General features: G+C 34.8%; 1 protein-coding gene across 1 annotated transcript; it reads right to left on the bottom strand.

The window, feature by feature from the left end:
* Nucleotides 1-2692: 2692 nt before the first annotated feature.
* Nucleotides 2693-20880, bottom strand: LOC127512734 (serine/threonine-protein phosphatase PP1-gamma catalytic subunit A). The gene is made up of 7 exons (XM_051893944.1): nucleotides 20643-20880; nucleotides 12629-12760; nucleotides 12296-12526; nucleotides 11027-11131; nucleotides 10281-10504; nucleotides 5338-5472; nucleotides 2693-3764 (listed from the first exon to the last, which is right to left on the bottom strand). Exons 1-7 carry the CDS (start codon nucleotides 20695-20697, stop codon nucleotides 3675-3677), a joined length of 972 nt encoding a protein of 323 aa, XP_051749904.1. The 5' UTR covers nucleotides 20698-20880; the 3' UTR covers nucleotides 2693-3674.
* Between the last annotated feature and the right edge of the window lie 29 nt (nucleotides 20881-20909).

Below are 20909 nucleotides of genomic sequence, written 5' to 3' on the forward strand. Positions count from 1 at the left end.
CTTCATGTTAATGGTCCCTTCATTCCCTGCATTTGTTTAATTTGGATTTAAACTTTTTTATAATTTTTAAGCACTATTATTCCAGCTGTATTTCTGCTGTTAAACATTTAATTATGAAAAATGAATGTTGTAGGCTGAAGTTCATTGATTAGATGCTGAAAAACAGGAAGTTTTCATGAAACATTCAAAGTATCAACTTTTTTCCTTAGAAAAACACACTGATAAATCATACATCAAGAAAAAGTTACATTCTTATGCGTGCATAATGGTCCAAATTTAAAAAAAAAAAATATATATATATATATAATATGACAGGTTTTGATGTCTGTTTACTGTCCTACTCCCGAGGCTGACTTAAATAATAAAGCAATAATATAATTCAAAACTTTATAGTACTAAATCTTAATGATATATTTGTCTATTTGCACTTTAAGTATCAAGCGCCTCACGTTCAGATTTTAAATGTTAACGAATATCTGTCAAATTTACTTTCAGCAGTAATATGCATTACATGTAGTTCATGTTCTGTTCTCATGATTAATGAAACAACCATTAAATTCGTTAAACATCTTACCTTTGCGAATTTAATAAATTCATCTGGCCTTAATTTTGTACAGCATTTATTAACCCTCGGGCACTGTTCAGTTTCTGGTTACAGCCCATACAGTCTAACCAGATTCAATACAGTTCAACAAAAATCACACTATCATGTACAAATAATTAACTTTTAATATCAATACTTTTCACACATTACAAAGAATAAATATCTGAATTTATGATTTATAAAAATGTTTAACTATTTTTAAGATTGCCCCTCCCCCCTCCCATATGACATTTACCATTATAACATTTATAACATTAATAACTTAGTCTAAACCTAAAGTAATCTTGACAAAATATATCATTTGAAAGCTTTCAGACTCTAGTTTTCATATTTGGTGACTGATTCTCAAAAGAAATGACAGATTCTTCATTTGTGATGTGGTGCCTAACTATAACACACAGGCCGATTCTTTCCGTATGTTTTTATATAATGATTTTAAGTCAAATATTACTGCACAAACTTCATATATATTTTGAAAAGTATGGAAAAATATGGTTCAGATCACTCAAAACATGGAAATCAAAGAGTCACCGGTGGACTCTGAACGTCATCTAGTGGAAATGTTTGGTACTGCGCACAAAAAAATCTTACTGAAAGTTGTTTTTTTGAGATATCAACCTAAAATGTGTCACAGAACTTGTTCAGATACTTTGATTTTCTTGAAGTTTTAGAGCTGAACATGTTTTGTAAAATATATACTTTATATAAAATATAAAAAATATTTTATATATTTTAAATTCATAAACTTCTATAACTTTTTTTTTTTTTTAAACTTTACTTTTACAACTTCTACAATAATCTCTGAAGTGTTCCCTTCAAAAAGATACCAAACTTAAAAATCTTGAATACTTCAGAGCACAGACTTAACAATTTAAGTTGGAAAAGTCATTTAAGTCTATGCTCCAAAAGTGGGACAGACTTTGAAAATACAATAAAAAGTTGTTAACTCTAGTCCTGCCGGTGTCTTCCTGAGTTTGAGGAGATCTGACATACAACACAGAAGTGTTTTTAGGTCTGTACAGCTGCTTTTGTACAGCTGCCTATATGGGTCAAACTGACGAACAGTACGAATGTATAAATTTCTGTATGCACATTTCACAACACATCAGTGTGTTGAAACTTCGCATGCATGTTCATGACCCTAAATGAGAAAAAGTCACAAAATTTCAAGAAAAACAATGTAGGTTAACTGATGTTTCCGACAACTCAAAATATCAAAACGGGTCAAACTGACCTGCAGCAGTACATGAGGGTTAATCTTAGCTAATTTCTACATTTACTAATACATTATTCAAATGAAAAGTTGTATTGATAACATTAATGCACTGTGAACGAAGATTAATATATTTCTACAGCATGAAGTGTTATTGCAATCTTTAAAGGTACATTATGTAACTTTCTTTTCTTCAAAATTAAAATCAATCCTTTTTCCAAAGAGTGTTTTTGTTTTACTCTGATTCACTATGACTAACAGGTGAGTGATTCACTAAAAGCAATTTAATATTTTACACAATAATAGCAATGTGGTATAGTATACAATAATGCTATAATGAATTTAATTGATTGCCATGCCAAGTACACACAAACATCATTCATTTGAAAAATAATAATTGGGAACTATGTTGCTGTGGAGTTGATTCAGCTCATCCACTAGCATGTGCCGTCATGTTAATCTTTTGTGTTGAATTGACCCTCGTTTGTGAAGCAGTCCGGCGTAAAATGACGGCATGGCAACAACACTCTACTACAACAACTCTTCCTCTTCTCTAAAGCAGCCCAACATGGCCCCGCCCCCTTTGTTGTGTGTTCTCGGGGGCGGGGTTTATGTAAATTTTAGGGTTAGTGATGTCACCAACCTGGGAAGAAGCTCGTTGTAGTCCCTACCAGCCGTTTAAAAAGTGATTTCTGTAAAAGTAAATATCTCCTTTGCATTGAACTTTGAGTGTTGTAACTTTGCAGATGTTGTTTATGATCAAACAGCAACATTACACACTAACTAAAGTTAAAAAAGTGTAATCATAATCATAATTTGTGTTTTATAGATCCAGGAACATTGATTAAAATAAACACAGAAGACAAACAGTGCAATGGTGTTTCCTTCTCCCTTCAATTTATTATTTCGCAAGTATAACAATTATTTATCGTGTGGAAAACTGAATTATTGCCAAGACTGAACAAAACATTTCCTGTATATTTACAGTGAGCTTGGGTTAAATCGAGAGTTGGTATGAAATACTGTAGAAATTTGCAAGAAAAAAAAAAAAGGTTTTTCCTGACATGATTTACCTGATGAGGAGCTACATTATTCTGAAGACATGCTGAAGGTGGCATGCCCTGAGAGAGCGCCGAGGCCTCGTGTCCGTTCCTCTAACTCTAGATGCATGCAACAGAGGAGTCCGTCTGAGAGATCAACAAATCAACATGCCCATAATGTGACGTCACATCAATCCGTTCGCATGAGACGTTATGGAATATAAGAAAACAAGGCATCGTGTCAAAAGGAACGAGCACTAAACATTTTGCTCCAAACTGAAATCATGTGCTCTTTTTTTAAATCATGAGAATATAAAATGTCAAAATCATAAAACATTTAAAAATTGGACTGAATGTCAAACCTCATGGCACATTCACAAGACAAAATTACAAAATGCAGAGAAGCTTTAGGTGCATAAAAACAGCGATGTGAGTGAAAACATCTCATTTGTTCACAGTGGTTTGAACGAGCAATCGGGGAGCACGAATCATCTCAAACCTCGTGGAGTGTCGATTTACAATCCCAGACGTCCAGTTCCTCCCTGCATTTATACACGAGTGGGCGGAGCTTGTGTGAAACTGAGATACATCACCCTGAAGTGGGGATAAAAAGCCATGTTTGTCTCCAAGAACAAACACTCAAATCAAATAAAAACGCTGCCCTCTGATATCAGAGAGGCCGCTGGGGACGGTAGAGGAGAAAAATACAAGAAAGAATAAAACTAAAGACGCAGTGGACGGTTCGGTGAGCGCAGCACTCCTGATCCGTGACACATGAAGACTGAATGACACGAGTCCAGACGGGTCACACGGACCCTCATTTCTTGGCCTGTTTGGTGACCATGTTCCTGGGTGGAGTCACAGGACGGCTGGAGTTTGGCTTCTTCTTCTCTGCTGGCTTCAAAATCTGCAGGACAATAAATGAACATCAGATTAGAGTGAGAAAAACAAAAGTGAATCTAAATCCTGTAACCGCTCAGCATTTCTTTTATGTTTATCTGCATTTTTAATAATCAGTAGTTTATTGTTAACACTTTACAATAAGGTCTCATTTGTTATCGTTAAGTAAAACAAAAAACAAAAACACAATTCCGATATATTACACGCCGAAGTTTGTACGAAAGAATGAGCATGTGAGATGTAATAGTGTGCTTTGCTTCACAAGCACCACTAATAAAAAAAAGCAAAGTGCTGTTCATTTGTTTAAAAATAGTTTGTGATGTCTTAAATTAACTTTTAAAACCAGTTGATTTATTACACATTTATAAAATATGATGCAAATGTGGCAGATTTAATGCCCGTTCACACCAAGAACATTTTCACAAAATTTTTTACTTAGATACAAAATAATACACATTTTATACACTACCAGTCAAAAGTTTGGAAACATTACTATTTTTAATGTTTTTGAACGAAGTCTCTTATGCTCATTAAGGCTGCATTTATTTCATAATACAGAAAAAAAACAATAATATTGTGAAATATTATTACAATTTAAAATGATGGTTTTCTATTTTAACATACTTTAAAATATAATTTATTTCTGTGATCAAAGCTGAATTATCAGCATCATTACTCCAGTCTTCAGTGTCACATGATCCTTCAGAAATCATTCTAATATGATGATTTATTATCAATGTTGGAAACAGTTGTGCTTCTTAATATTATTTTATAACCTGTGATACTTTTTCAGGATTCTTTGATGAATAAAAGTTCAAAAATATCAGCATTTATTTAAAATAGAAATCTTTTGTAACAATATACACTACCGTTCAAAAGTTTGGGGTCAGTAATTTTTTTTCTTTCTTTTTTTGAAAGAAATTAATACTTTTATTCAGCACAGATGTGTTAAATTGATAAAAAGTGATAGTAAAGATTTATATAGTTAGAAAAGATTTATATTTTGACTAAATGCTGCTCTTTTTAACCTTTTATTCATCAATGAATCCTGAAAAAAGTATCACAGGTTCCAAAAAATATTAAGCAGCACAACTGTTTCCAACATTGATAATAACTGAGTATCAAATCATCATATCAGAATGATTTCTGAAGGATCATGTGACACTGAAGACTGGAGTAATGATGCTGAAAATTCAGCTTTGATCACAGAAATAAATTATATTTTAAAGTATATTAAAATAGAAAACCATCATTTTAAATTGTAATAATATTTCACAATATTATTGTTTTTTCTGTATTTATTATGAAATAAATGCAGCCTTAATGAGCATAAGAGACTTCGTTCAAAAACATTAAAAATAGTAATGTTTCCAAACTTTTGACTGGTAGTGTATACAACAAAATATTCCATGTAGTTTCACAAATATTATGATTTCATAAAAACTGAATGCATAATGTTATTAACAAAAAAGTACACAAGTACTCTGGATGGAGTATAATGTGGCTAAAAAAAAAATCAAAAGATGCTTTAAATGAGTAGAAACACGATAAAACCGTGACTGAAGGTGCGTCACACGTACCTGGAACGAACACATGAGCGTCTCGTCTACACTCATCATGGCTCCGGCGTTGTCAAACTCTCCGCAGTAGTTTGGTGCAGAGAACAGAGTGACCAGCTGCCGCTTGGCGAAGAACTCATAACCGTCCTCCACCACCTACAAGACAAGAGACAAGGAGAGGACGTTCAAGTTCATGCTCTTTATAGGGCCTTTCGCACCAGAGGAACGCTTTCAGAGTTAATAGAACTGTTAGCGAAAGTACCTGCTTTTTGTCTTTTTAATAAATAAATTGTAATGCTGGTCAAAATGGTGAAACTACTGAAACTACTGACTGACCCAGACCAGCAGAAAGAAAATCCAACTGTTATGTTCACAAGAAGGCAATGCAATGGAAAACACTGGGGAAAAAATAATTACTAATATATAATATATTTATATTTATATATATATATATATAGATATAGATATATAGATAGTACAACAGTTGTGGTAAATGAACACGGCAGCACGTATATTTATTTAATTAAAATGCAGTCATCAAGGTTTGACCATCGCATTAAAACTGCAATATTGATTTTATTTCAATATATCACGCAGCCCAGGAGAAGCGTTTAGTCCGTGGAGACAGCGGAGACGATGTAATGGAAGAAACTGGAAAAAAAAGCTGCGTCACTACTTAAATTGTTCGGCCCAATTTGGCCCATCACAGATACAACAATCAAACATCATCATTTCTACTGATGAGACAAACACGCCATCTAGTGGACGAACCTGTAACTGAATCTTAACGTGTTTCAGCATGATGAAGCGAAATAATCTGTCAGATGTCGTCATGAGCATGTCTTATCATGAAGACACTTTCAAAACCATGAAAACAGATGCATCAGGTACAAAGTCTGAGATGAAGACGTCACTGAAACTGGGCTTCTCAGTAAAGAGAAAGTAAATCTGATCCTTTGATTTGAGTCCAAGTTTCAAATAATGAATGAGATTAAGTACTCGATTCACTGAATTATATAAATACAGTCATGACCACATGATTATTTACAATGAAATGCATTTTTTTTTTTTGCCTAATTTTGAGCAAATAACTACTTTATGATATTAAATTACTAAAACAACTCAACTCTGAAAAACATTCAATTGCAGTCAATTTACGCACATGATTACAGCTTCTCTAAATGCTTATTTCAGATGCGCTGGAAGCCTGTGTGTGCTGCTGAACGCTGGTGAGTCACCAGATTACAGGATGAGTGGATATAGATTAGTGTTTAGGGAACACACACATCTGAAAATACAGACCAATGTCAAAGGTTTCAGCTCATATCTGCAGACTCATCTGCTCCAGGTTCAGTATGTACCGCTATGACTCATCCCGCTCATTTAACCAGGAACAGTTTCACATTTCCAATAACTTGACGTTCATGTAATGTGAAACTGAGCGACTCGCCCAGCGGAACCAGATGATCTGCATTACGCCTGATCCACGTTACAGCAAGAGACCGGCTGACATGTCCAGAGACTAGGAATGATATACTAATTTACTAGTAGTTCAACAACCAGATAGCCAATTATTGTTTATCAGGGGATAAACTCAAGACACTTCTCTACGGGGTTTTAGAGTGCTGACGCTTCAGCTGGTAAACCGCTCTGGAAGCTCTAAAGCACCGCTGCTACTGACATCAGCTTTAGAAACAAATCCAACACCTGCAACAATAAATCATATAATTCCTCGAGACCAACTACTCAGATGTCTGAAGACTAGGGCCGCACGACATTGACAGATTTAGAAAAATTAATAATTCTAGGATGACTGGGGTAATTTTGATGGGGATTACATTTGAATAGAAAATTAAAATTAATTTAAAAAAAAAAAAATGTTTTGATTGTAAACAATCCTTGTAGGGGCTGAACGATTTTGGAAATTTTTTTTTAGATTTATTTAGAATTTTTATTTAAAACTTTTGAATTTAGATGTTCACACTTGAGAACTCTATAAAACAAAACTAACTCAAACCTATTTAGTAATCAAAGTGAACAGAGTTCACAGAACAGAGTAACCCTTTAACTAATGTTAAAGTGTTAGTTCACCCAAAAATAAATTCTCACCCTCATGTCGTTCCACACCCGTAAGACCTTCGTTCATCTTCAGAACACAAATTAAGATATTTGATGAAATCCGAGAGGTATATGACTCGTCCATAGACAGCAATATAATCAACACTTTCAAGGTCCAGAAAGGTACTAAACACATTGTTAAAACAGTCATGTGACTGCAGTGGTTCAACCTTAATGTTATGAAGAGACGAGAATACTTTTTGTGCGCAAAAACAAAACAAAAATAACCACTTTATTCAACAATCTCTTCTCTTCTGTGTCATTCTCATACGTTGTTTATGTCCAGCGCTTCCTGGTTCTACGTCAGAACGACGACTCATTATTGGCCGGCTCCTGCGTCAGCATCACACGCATGCGTCGTGCTGATCGTGTGATCAGCTTTGGCCAATACTGAGCCGGCATTTGGACGTAAACACGGAAGAATTCACTGTGTTACTGCGTCACCTGCGTAAGGATAATGACAGGGAAGAGAAGAGATTGTTGAATAAAGTTGTTATTTTTGTTTTGTTTTTGCGCACAAAAAGTATTCTCGTCTCTTCATAACATTAAGGTTGAACCACTGCAGTCACATGACTGTTTTAACGATGTCTTTAGTACCTTTCTGGACCTTGAAAGTGTTGATTATATTGCTGTCTATGGACGAGTCATAAACCTCTTGGATTTCATCAAAAATATTTTAATTTGTGTTCTGAAGATGAACGAAGGTCTTATGGGTGTGGAACGACGCGAGTAATTAATGACAAATTTCATTTTTGGGTGAACTAACCCTTTAACTAATAAAACTTTTGGTAGAAGTATTGTTCATTGTTAGTTCATGTTAACTAATGCTGTTACTTAATATTAACAAATGAAACCTTATTGTGTTACCAGAATTTTTTTTTCCAGTTGGTTCACATTCCCACTTTTCTTTTGACTAATTTAATACGACTATAAAATGTTTTAATTGTAATTATTATTAAATAAAAATAAAATAATAAATGTATTGCAATATTGTACTGTAAAATATATATATATTTTTTAATATTTTATGTATTTTAACCCTCTGGGGTCTGAGGATTTTTGGAGCCGTAGAGAAGCTGACATGCCCTGACATTTGTGCTTTTTTCAGTTGTTCATAAACATATTAATGACAAAAGTGTCATTACACTGTATTCAGCACAAACTAGGCTACCATAATATGTAAGGAACATGTATGTACATGTTTGTATTTTTGAAGGAATAAAGTTTATGTGTGGTTATTGAAAAAACAAAAACTTAAGTCACTGAAATAAGGCCACAAAATAAATACAAAATGTGTGTTCATGAGACTTCTGGGTATTGGAGGTTTTTGCTTCAAAATGATTTTTCAAAATTCAAAATTATCCTGCCAACTCGTTCATATAAAACAATATATTGATTTAAATTTTGTAAGACACTTTTTGTCAAGAAACAGTATGCGTGGAGGCGTGAATCTTCATGAATAATGCTGTGATTCACACCTGAGAAGACAAAGACCCGCATAATGACCTGCATAATGAGCCCTTTCAGTCAGGTAGGCTATGTGAAAAAACCCTCTGTGATCATGCTGATAACAGGATCATATCAGCTATTGTATTAACGTTAATATAATGTCCACTCTTGACCAAAAAAAACCCCATGATTTTTGTGATCTCATGCATGCACATATTATTGCACATCATGTGAAGAAAATTTTGTATAGGCCTATTATAGTTTAAATTACAGCACCAGTCAAAAGATTGGACGCATTACTATTATAATGTTTTTAAAAGAAGTCTCATGCTCATTATGCTGTATATCAAACATACAGAAAAAAAACAGCAATACTGAGAAATATTACAATTTAAAATAATGGTTTTCTATTTTAATATACTTTAAAATATAATGCATTTCTGTGATGCAAAGCGTCTGAACATTCATGTTACCTTTATGGCATTTCATATAGGCTATTATATTTGTTATATTATATGGCCTAGGGGTTAACAGTCGCGGGTAAATGAACAGTGCTGTGCTTCACTCTGAAAGCGGCAGCGCGTATATTTATTTAATTAAAATGCAGCCGTCAAGGTTTGACTATCGCATTAAAACTGCAATATTGATTTAATTTCAATATATCATGCAGCACAGGAGAAGCGATTCTCGTTTTCGCTTAATAGTGTTTGCTTAATGCCCTGTGTGTTTCAGTTGTTTAGATTAATATTTGCTGCTAGGGAGAATTAATTAACTTACTGTTTTTAAGTATTTCCTATTTTTATTCTAATTTGTATTTTGATTGCATTTATTTGTAATTAGAGTAACAGCTGTTGGCAAGAAGCAGCTAGTTGTTATTCATATTGCTCGTTACATCTATTGTGTTTAAAGGGTTTCTGCTTCAAGCATATATGGCTGAATTAAACCAATTTTTACACTTTCCACTGTGTAGCATTTACTACAGTAAAGGGAGTGGATCAGGTAATCCGAGCTGGAGTGAGTGGAGGCGGAGACTAATTTGCATATTCATGTATCCACGTATACTAAATAAAGCAAGGGTGTCGAGTTACATTCAAGCTATTTCAAGGCTTGAAGAAATTATTTTCACAGGAAAAAATACACCATTTTGATTACCAAATATGAGTTAAGGGATAAAATTATTGACTGCAGGAGGAAAAATCTCCTATGCTTTCACTATTCCTTCATCTATGCGCTCACTAGTTCTTAAACCCTCTCGCACTATTCTGAACGATGTCTGAAACTTTGTACTACTAGCACTTCTCGTGCTTACTGCCTCTTTAAGATGAATCTCTTGTTGTTTTCCTTATTTGTAAGGATCAAAGTGTCTGCTAAATGAATAACCCCTACTGAAGTCTCACCTGGTGGGCCCTGCAGATCAGATCCAGGTCATGTTTGTGCAGGAACTTGGCCACCACTTCAGCTCCAAAGGTGAAGGACACCCCTCGGTCATTCTCGCCCCATCCCAGCACGTCCTTGTCCGGGTCGGACCACAGCAGGTCGCACAAGAGGCCCTGATCCGGAACATCTGTGGGTCTCATGATCCTTCTGATCTGCTCCATGGACTGCAGGTCTGGAGACAAACCTGAGGAACAGCAGAAACATTAGTAGCTTGAGGTTTCATGTTAACTTTGCATCCTAGAAAGACTTAAGAGAACCACGGCTTTGTAATGCTGCATCTGTTCAGGCATTACATGCAATACGCCTGGGATTCACACTGACTCAGCAGTCAGAAATGTGGGAGATGATGTCTGCACAAGTCATGAACTGATGATGTAAGATGATTTACACACCCTAAACATTTAGTTTCAGTAAACAGAAAAGCAGATGTTCAGGCTTCTCATTTTACAAACATCATGTATTCCTGCGGTTTTGTCACACGGAGAAAGATCATCAGTGTTGAGGAATAACTAAAAGTAAAGAGGCAACTTATCTTGTCTTAGTGAAAAATGCCTAACAAGGATGTCCTTGTAAAATGCGTGAACTTTAACGGGCACCATAAAAACTCATTCACGTCATTCCACATTGCAGAAGAGCCAGCGCTTGTTGTTTAGCAGGTGAAAGTCTCTCTGGGATATCTAGAGGTTTATCTACAGACCACACCCACCTCCGTGACAACAGAAGATCTTCTCGTCGACAATGGCGGCAATGGGCAGACAGTTGAAACAGTCCGTGAACGTTTTCCAGAGCTTGATGTTGTAGCGTCTCCTGCCTAAACACACAACCGCAAACATAAGCTTAATATGACCTTTAGGGTTTATTTAAAAATGAATGGTACTGTGTTGAGCGGTTAAAATGTAAATGAATCAAAAGAGCTCTACAGGGACCGAGTCTGCTAAAAATACACAGCGGTTCCCTTCAGACACACACAGTACTGCAACAGCACTCAATAATTAATTCTGTACCGCATAAGAGTCGTTTAAAGTGCACATTTTGCTCTTATTGCAGTTGAAAACATTACTAAACACAGTCAAATCAGGTTATGCATTTGCGTCTGTTCATGTGGCGAATTATGTTAACGTGAACATCCATGATGCCTTAGTGTTTGAGCAGGATTAGTGATTACAACATACAGCCAAACAATCTGGACACTTTAAATCAGGAACGCAATTGTAATTCCTTAACCAGGTTCTGCTAAAGCAAAAAACAATTATATTATTTAAATTTTGTGTGTGTGTGTGTGTGTTTATACAACATAAAGGGCCCTGTAGAATCCCAAATTCCATTGTCGGTTTTTTTTCCCAAATTACGCTTTTATTTTATTTTTCATTTTAATTTTCTAGAATAAATTTTAGTAATTTAAAAGCATATCTAATTAATTGAAATTGTGAAGCTTAATTTAACAACAATTTATTAAAAGTTAAATTACATTTAAGGCCCTATAAAATCCTTTTTATTTTTTTCCCAAATTTCATTTTATTTTCTCCAAATTCCATATTTTCAGTCTTAATTTTCCTTTATTCCATTTTAATGGTTCAATTAAAAATATTAATAATCAAAAAGCATGTCTAATTAATTATAAATTATGAATTATGAAACTTTTAATAAACTTAATAAACTGTTGTTGAATTAAGTTTCATAAGTTTTTTTTTTTTTGGATTAAAAAAAATTGAATTAAACCATTAAAAATGGAATCCAGAAAAATTAAGACTTGAAAACATGGAATTTGGGAAAAATAAAATGAAATTTGGGGGAAAATAAAAATTATTTTATAGAGCCTTAAAATTTAATTTTTGTTAACCCCCAAATTTCATTTTATTTTTCCCAAATTCCATGTTTTCAGTTTTAATTTTTCAGGATTCCATTTTAATGGTTTAATTCAATTTTAATAAATCAAAAAGCATATTTAATCAATTTTAAACTCCTGCACACTCACACTCGTCGTAGAAGCCATAGATGCGGTTGATGGAGGCACACTCGTGGTTTCCCCTCAACAGGAAGAAGTTCTCAGGGTATTTGATCTTGTAGGCCAGCAGGAGGCAGATGGTCTCCAGAGACTGCTTCCCTCGGTCCACGTAGTCCCCCAGGAACAGGTAGTTGCTCTCAGGTGGGTATCCTCCATACTCGAAGAGCCTGAGCAGGTCGTAGTACTGCCCGTGGATATCACCTGTGGAGAGGAGAGCGTCTCATTTACTGCAATGACATGATGTAACTGCATTCAAAGTGAGCACATGACTGCTCAACTACATGAAAGGTTTATGTTACTCACCGCAGATCTTCAGCGGCGCTTCCAACTCCAGGAGGATGGGCTGGCTGAGGAAGATCTCACGGGATTTCAGACACAATCCACGGATCTCGTTCTCCTGCAGCTGAACGTTTTTGCCAGGCTTTGACCCTCTCACTGCAAACGCACAAACAAACGCAATTAACTACAGTAATAAGTCGGTTCTTCGGACCTCTCGACGGGGAAATGCGTAAAGAGAAAACAATAAACGATCACACATGACAGTTATGCAAGTGTGATTATGTTTATTACACCTAGTGATGAAAACAGTTTCCTGAGTACATGTTAGTATTATTTTAGTGTCATTTATATACTATTATAGTTTTTATTTTTATATTTTCTGTTTTAATTGGAGTTAAAGTTGTCATTTTGTTGTGTTTTTGTGACTTCTATCAGTTGTTTTGTGTTTTTTATGGGTTTAGGTAACAGTAACCGTGGTACACGGTTCGGACTACAGCTGTAAGATAAAACAAAGATGTGAACAATTCCTCAATGCGTGTTTAATAAACAGCCCACACTTAATCAGCAGGCGTCATCATTTATGTAATTGCCTGGTTAGTTGAGCAATGTTTCCTGCAAGTGTCCGTCCAGTGTTGCAAATCCAAACCCTGCAGTAATTTCCGACAAACACTACTTGAGCTTGCAGGGAAAACTGTGGCGTTATGCAGATAAACGTGGGGCTCCCGAATGGCCTTTCTGTGATTCACTGCATCCCATCAGCCGAGGGAAAGGAAGTAGGTTAGGTTAGCGTCACTGAAGTCTTCCTGTCTGCAGACGTGCCCTACTTGCAGAAGATCAAAGTGACCTACAGGATTCATCCCTAATGTGTAAAGCAGCCTTTACTGAAAGCAAACGGATCATCCCGCAATACCATTCAACGCCTTCCTGCTCACAGATTTCACATCGATCGCATTTTTATTGCGCTGGAACTCCAGGGAATAGTCAAAGCCTGGCCTGTGCTCCACGATGGCCTGTTACTGCCCAGCGGTTCTATTTTTACCCCGTGTTTTGAGCAACTGGCACACAGTTCTGCAGCTCTGGACTGAAGCTTGTTTTGCTGGTTACTGAAAGTTAGGGCCGGCTGGGAGGACGGAACGTACCGTGCGGACTGGGCAAAAATCTCTGGACTGTCCATTTATAGACATATGAAATGGTTATTTAATATATAAATAATTTTTCCATTGAATTACCAGCAAAAATAGCATAAATATGTTGATAAATGGAGTTTGTGAATTTTAAAAATTACATAATTACCAGGATGTAAGAATTGTGGTGACTTACATTTACATACAGTAGGGCTAAAAGTTAAAATAAATAACCTTAAAAAAAAAAAAAAAAAAAAAAGATTAAATGAACTAGTGTATAATATATATATATATATATATATATATATATATATATATATATATATATAATTACATTAAAATATTATTATATAATACATTATAAAATATAATAAATTAAAAAACTTCAAGATAAAATGAACATATATATATATATATATTTTTAATTATATTAAAATATTATATAATATTTTACTATATTTTGTAATGTATCAAAATATTAATAAAAAAATATTACTAATAAAAAAAACAAAAAACATCAAAATAGGATTTTGTGTGTATATATAAATAATTATGTTAAAATATTACTATATAATACATTATAACTCAAATATAAAATGTTAAAATAATATAATTAAATTTAAAAATAACTTAAATTAACTATATACATTAATAATTATATTTTAATATTATTATATGATACATTATAAAATATAAAATATCTTAAAGATTAAAATATAAAAAATATATTTAAATATTATATAATAATTATAAAAAATAAAATATAAATATAATATAAAGTAAATATTAATCAAAAAACAAAATAAGTTTTTGTATCTCTATCTATCTATATCTCTATATATCTATATCTATATCTCTATCTCTATCAATATAAATTATATATCTCTATAAATATATAAATTATATATCTCTATCAATATAAATTATATATATATATATATATATATATATATATATATATTTTTTTTTTTTTTTTTTTTTTTTTTAGTGTTTCTTGTGTTTTTGGATTCAATATTTAAATATATTATTTTAATACATATAAATACACATACACACACACTTACACACACATACATACATACATACACACACACACAGGTATAAAAGTGGAATAAATGAGTCATTACACCATACGAGTTTCCACTGGCTGTCTGCATAATCTCATTACATGAGAACGAACCCTAACAGAGTGAAGCGAGAGAGGAAGGACTGCCTGACACACTCCACACAACAGAGCTGTAAGACTTATAACAGCAGCCACAACAATGAGCAATGGGCTCTTTTAACGAGTGCTGAGAGACGCTATTCAACGAGATGATGTCAAGTCGCTTCATCACCATTAGCTGAACCTTCCTTAAAGGAATCATTCACCAATAATGAAAACGCCACGCAAAAGTTGCACAGCCACTGACGTCACACGCGACTGGTTCTTTTGCGTCTTATAAGCAAGAAGTCATGATGTCAAAATCTGCACCATAAGCGGCATATTCGTTTATATTAACCTTTTAATTCTACAAAAATTCTCTACAGCATACAGGTTTGGATTGAGTTATGAGTGAACTGTCCCTTTAAACACTGATTGACGTCACTATGTTTGGGATTCAGTTATCTAAAATAAAATGGCGGGGGTTTTTTTAGTATTGTCGTCAGTGTTTTGTTTTCAAGCATAATGCTGTTACCTTAATTGAGATCCTGCTCGTTTTTGTGACAAACACTGCTCTGAATTGTTAAATTATATAATCTGCTAGTTATGCAATAAAAAAACAAATTGCCCCCTTAAAAAGCTTCAAAGCAGCTCCCCTAACACTGCCGCACAGATCCAGCACATCACGAGGTTTAAGGCTGTGACTGTGCTAGTATGCATACTGTGAGTCACTGTTCCAACAAGGCTTGACTTTCCTCCCGCACAGCCAACTGTTTCTCACAGCAGTTCTCCACTACAAAGAAAACACAACTCCACACGGCGGGAGATCCGCCTGCTTGATCTGAAAAACACTTCAGAAAGATTAAAACACACTAAACGTGGAGCAAAGCCATCGAGTTTTGAGTTGAGCATTACAACGAATGAAGCCCGAATATGACGCAAGCAAAAGTAAAATGATTTCGACACACATGGCAGCATATTTCATGAACGTGTCTGGGCTGTGCGGCTGCCATGTCACTCCCTGGAATGAGACACACATTCCAAACTACACCTTCCCAAAGCGTGCACGTGCGTGAACTCACATGTGAACACAAACACAGAGTTAAACAACATCTGAGGGTGGCTTTTCTGAAATACTGAGGAAAAGCATCTTTATGGTAGGGCTGTGCTATTATTTGATTTCGGCTTCCAACAATCATAAAAAGATAATCGAGGTAAAATGATTATTGTGCCGCTGACGCATTCCATCCAGCGCACCTTCCATCCCTTCACGGCGCTTTCATCCCTCCCTTAAAGTCCAAACTTGACAGCCAAATCAGCCAAGTAAGTGAGTGTTGTAAAAAGCAGTCTACTGTCGCTAAACTGCAGGACGTGTTTGATATTAAACTGTGTTATTAAAAGCGCATTAAGCCGCAAAAGAGACACTGTTCCCCAGGTGGCTTTCTGTGCGCACTCCCAGTCGGAGCCAAACATGGATAAACAAATGGGATTTGGATACCCACCTAAACGCATACACAAATGTCAAAATGTCTTTTTGGAGAGTATTCAGGTAAACAGTGGGTTGTGTCTTAAGTAAACGCAGTTGAGAAAGAAAACGGGTGTGTATCAGTGTATTGGATCCATGCATTAGCTCTAGACTAATAAACCTGCTGCCGTCTGTCATTAATGATAATCAAACAACAAAAAACAAATGAAAATCACTCACTGATTTTGACTGAATAGCTTAAGCTCTCACATTTTTTGCTGAAGTATCAATAATTGTGTAATTTCACTGATATTTAAAAAAAGACTTTGATCGTATTGCCCACCAATAATCGTGATTTCAATACTGACCAAAAATAATCATGATTTTGATTTTTGCCATAAATCGAGCATCCCTACTTTATGGTTCCTTTTGTTATTGATACAGAGATTTTCTGTTTTACTCAATATACAGAACTACACCTGTTTTACTCATGGAGTTTTACTTCTACTTCTAACCTAAGTCGTTAGCAAATTATTACAGTTTGGTAATAATGCGTATGAATGCATTTGGTTTATCTATCATTACAATAATGTGCCTGTGATCAATTTTTTAATTAGTAAAAGCCAATAAACACTCCATATCTACTAGTGACTGATCATCTCAAAAGTTAAAGAGACTCATTACAAAATAGCGTTTAGGATATACAGAAGAAGAGAGACAGATAATTGTGTTTTCTGTTCTTCCTGAATCTCTTGAATATCTAATAATATTCATCCCTTCGCTTTAAGGCCAATTCACACCGCACCGACAGACGGAAACAGACACTTTGTCGGATCAGTGTTACTCCTGTCGGAGTCTGTTGGCGTCTGTCGGAGCTTGTTTTCACAGATTGAACATGCTGAATTGGCGTTAGAAGTGACGTGCTGTAATCTGGAGACTGCTGGCATTGGTCTGCGTCTGTCGGTGCAGCGTGAATTGGTTTTTAAAGAATATTTCGAATCCCCAGTTTTCTGACTTTGTGTATTCTAAACACTTCAATTCACGAATTTGAGAAGGACTCGGGCTCCAGGACTGGTATTCCCCACCCATGAACCACGAGGCCAGTCCTGGCACACATCGGGCGGTTATGTAACGGGAGATACTGCCAAGGGAACAGCCGTATTAAGAGTAAGCGAGCAGATATAGGTGCAGTCCTCACACCCCGCCAGGTTTCTAGGCTGTATAGCAATAAACATGCAGGCGGTGTGTTTGGCTCCGTATAAACTCTGACGAGGTGGAAAAACAGGGAGAGGTTTCTAAGGAACACTGTCAGCTTTATAGAGTATCATGAGAGCAGCTCACATGAAAAAAATATGTGCTCGAAGACCTTGCACCAGCTGGACGTAGCGCACGTCTGAGACTAAATCTTACAGTGTAAAGTGAAAAAAATCAGGCCTTGTTCAAAAAAGTTTGATTTCATGTCTGCGAGTTACACTGCAGACGTGAACTTAGGGCCCTATGATTTCTGCAATGCGGAAAACACGGATGGAATCGCGGAATCCAGTCATAAAAAATGTCAGGGAATTTATAAAATTTTGGTTTAATAAATCAAAAGTAGGTCAGTACACTTAATCACGATATTCACTAGAGTCTGTGAATATTAAACTATCGGCATATCATAAACACGCAAACTCAAAAGGTCTTCATGACAACCTTTCAAAATAAAAGTCTGGTTTACCTTGAAGATAATAATAATAATAATAATAATAATAATAATATGATAATAATTAATAATAATAATAATAATAATAATACTACAATTATTATTAAAAATATTTTAAGGAATAATCACACATTTTTTCTTCCATGTTTTAATTTTAAAACCTCTGTTGTGCAGTTGCGCCAAAAAAAAAGGGTTTGTTTAACTTTCATTTGAGAAAAACGTGAAAAATTGAGATAAATTAGTTTTATGCCTTTTATTACCATAACAATTAAAAAACACAATACAGAATATCTGAAAAAACTAAATAAATAAATAAATAAATAGGGCCTATTATTGTAAAAAATAGTTGTTTTTATGAATTAATTTAATTAGACAAACAAAAAATGGAATTTAAATATTTCATTTGTTAAATTTTTAATACATTGTTGTTAAATTTCGTGATTTCAATTAATTAGACATGATTTTTGACTACTAAAATTTAATTTAACCATTAAAATGGAGTCCAGAAATATTAAAACAGGAAGAAAAAAAAAAGAAAAAAAAAGAAGAAAAAAAAAGAAAAAAGAAAAAAAAGAATCCAGAAAAATATGGAAAAAACGGAATTTGGGGGGGGGTGGAAAAACAGATTTCATAGGGTCCCATAAACTAACATTTATGGTTAATTCGCACAAGATAAGCAATATAATATAACATTAATATGGGTGTGTTACTGCTCACTGTCGGCACAGGTAACTGACCCAATTACACACAGAAATTGTGTCGGAAATATTAAATATGAACATATATCTGGGATTATTATCAGAAATCGTATACCATGCATCATCTTGCTCAGTATGTTTTGAAGGGACAGTGTGTTTATGTCCATTCACAGCAAGCAATATTTAGCCAGCGAGTCATTTAAATTAAGTTACTGTACTAAATAAAAACAATATTATCTAACACATAACCAAGGTGAATAACTGTACACTGCAAGATGAATTAAGTTGTATGCGCACTTTGATTGACATCTGTCTTATATGTAGCTCGCTCACACTTTTAATAAGCAGGGATGTTTCTCAAATTATAAATAACCTTTTACATGCTCAGGACGTTTGCGTTTGTAAGAATGTACAGGGAGACTTCGGATAAACGCTGACTCGTTAGGTAACGTTTACTCGCTGAAATCAGATGGCGCATTAGTTATGATGTCATGAGCAAATTCAGTTCTTCATTATTAGCAGATTTAAGTTTGTAACTGTGGTGAATGGCATCCCAACTATCACTGCGGTAGAATGAGTCAGCGTGGACACGCATTGTCTATGTTGGGCGTAGTTGCGTCTGGTCATAGTAGTTCAGTCCGATCAGCTGTTCTTATCGAACGGATTAGAAAAGGTTTAAACCACCCCTTGAAATTCATTCTGACTGACTTTTTATTCCGATTACAACAGGATTTTCTGAATCCACTGCAACTTCTGCACTATCCTGACAGAAACTATCCTAAGAAACGTAATACAATCCTTTTTAGTTATCAAACCATACATTATAATGCCTTTATCGATATGAATGATCCAAGGTGTGCATGTTCTATTCTTTAATGCAGGTGAATTATGAAAGTCACAATACAAAACCTTTCACACACCCATTTCATATGAAAACAATCCTGAGAGGATTGATGGACTCCAAAGCAAAAGCACATGTATGTGAATACAGTCACGTTGAATAACTGCTGAAAAAAAAAAATAAATAAAAAAAACCCACAAAACACACCTTGAAAAACTCACTAAACTCATCTGTACAAGTCTTGCACATATAAATACTGCACAGAAAGGAAAGCAGCAGTTAGTAGTGTTATGTAAATACATCTTTTCAGTAGTCAAGAATTGTACTGTATACAATAAAACAATAAAACTATTGTATAATCACAAGGTGTACTCACTGCTTCATTGTATTTACTGCTTTATTATAATGCAGTGCACACAATAAAGCAGTAACATTATGAAACATACAGCTGTATAATAAAATTAGACTTACAAAACACAACAGAACTGAATGAGAGTTTATCGTGTCATGTTTTGGAATGAGAGGTTGTTTTCTCACCAAATTTATGATCCAGATGTTTGTGATTAATGCATAAAGATGTTTTAAAATCAGCTTAAAGAGATTACACTATCAAAGAACAAAAACAGCGGAGCTAAACTAGAAAAAAATATATGAACTTAGGCCTGGAAATCATAGTTTCCAGATTTTAATGACTGATAAACATGGTCAAATCTGTTTAATCAGTATTATATCGCATATTTTTGTATTTAACGATGCCTTAAGCACAGCACGTACAGTTCGGCTGTGTCTCAAAGCACAGTGACTCCCTATGTAGACTTCATTTTGAGGCATAATTCTGAAAATGCCGAATCTAAACGCGCCACAATATCTAACCCGCTATATGAGCCGTTCATGTCAGTGAGGCGCTAACGCTAACCCTGTTAGCTCAGCTCGACAGCTCTAAATACGAGCCAGATAGCTGATAAATCACACACATACATATTCATATACTACGATAATAACGATTATGTAATTATTTATCTTATCGTGACAATATTTTAGCCGTTGCTTGACGTGAAACTTACCCTCGAGCAGGCGCTGAATGATGCTGTCTATGTTGAGTTTGTCGATGTCAGCCATGACTAGCCGAATAAAATCACAAACACCGCCACTCAAAACACACCAGAAACGTCAAATAAAAGTATTCCGATTACAAATAAACAGACTTATTAAACAAAAGGTTAAAAAAATTGCGGCTGTGAGCGGGCCGTCAGACGCGCGTGCTGCGGCGATGGCACACCGGCTCTGCGGAAGGACATATTACACCCGTTCAGCAACAGCGCAGCTGCTAA

Source organism: Ctenopharyngodon idella, chromosome 5 (assembly GCF_019924925.1).
Source record: "Ctenopharyngodon idella isolate HZGC_01 chromosome 5, HZGC01, whole genome shotgun sequence".
Classification (NCBI taxonomy): Eukaryota; Metazoa; Chordata; class Actinopteri; order Cypriniformes; family Xenocyprididae; genus Ctenopharyngodon; species Ctenopharyngodon idella.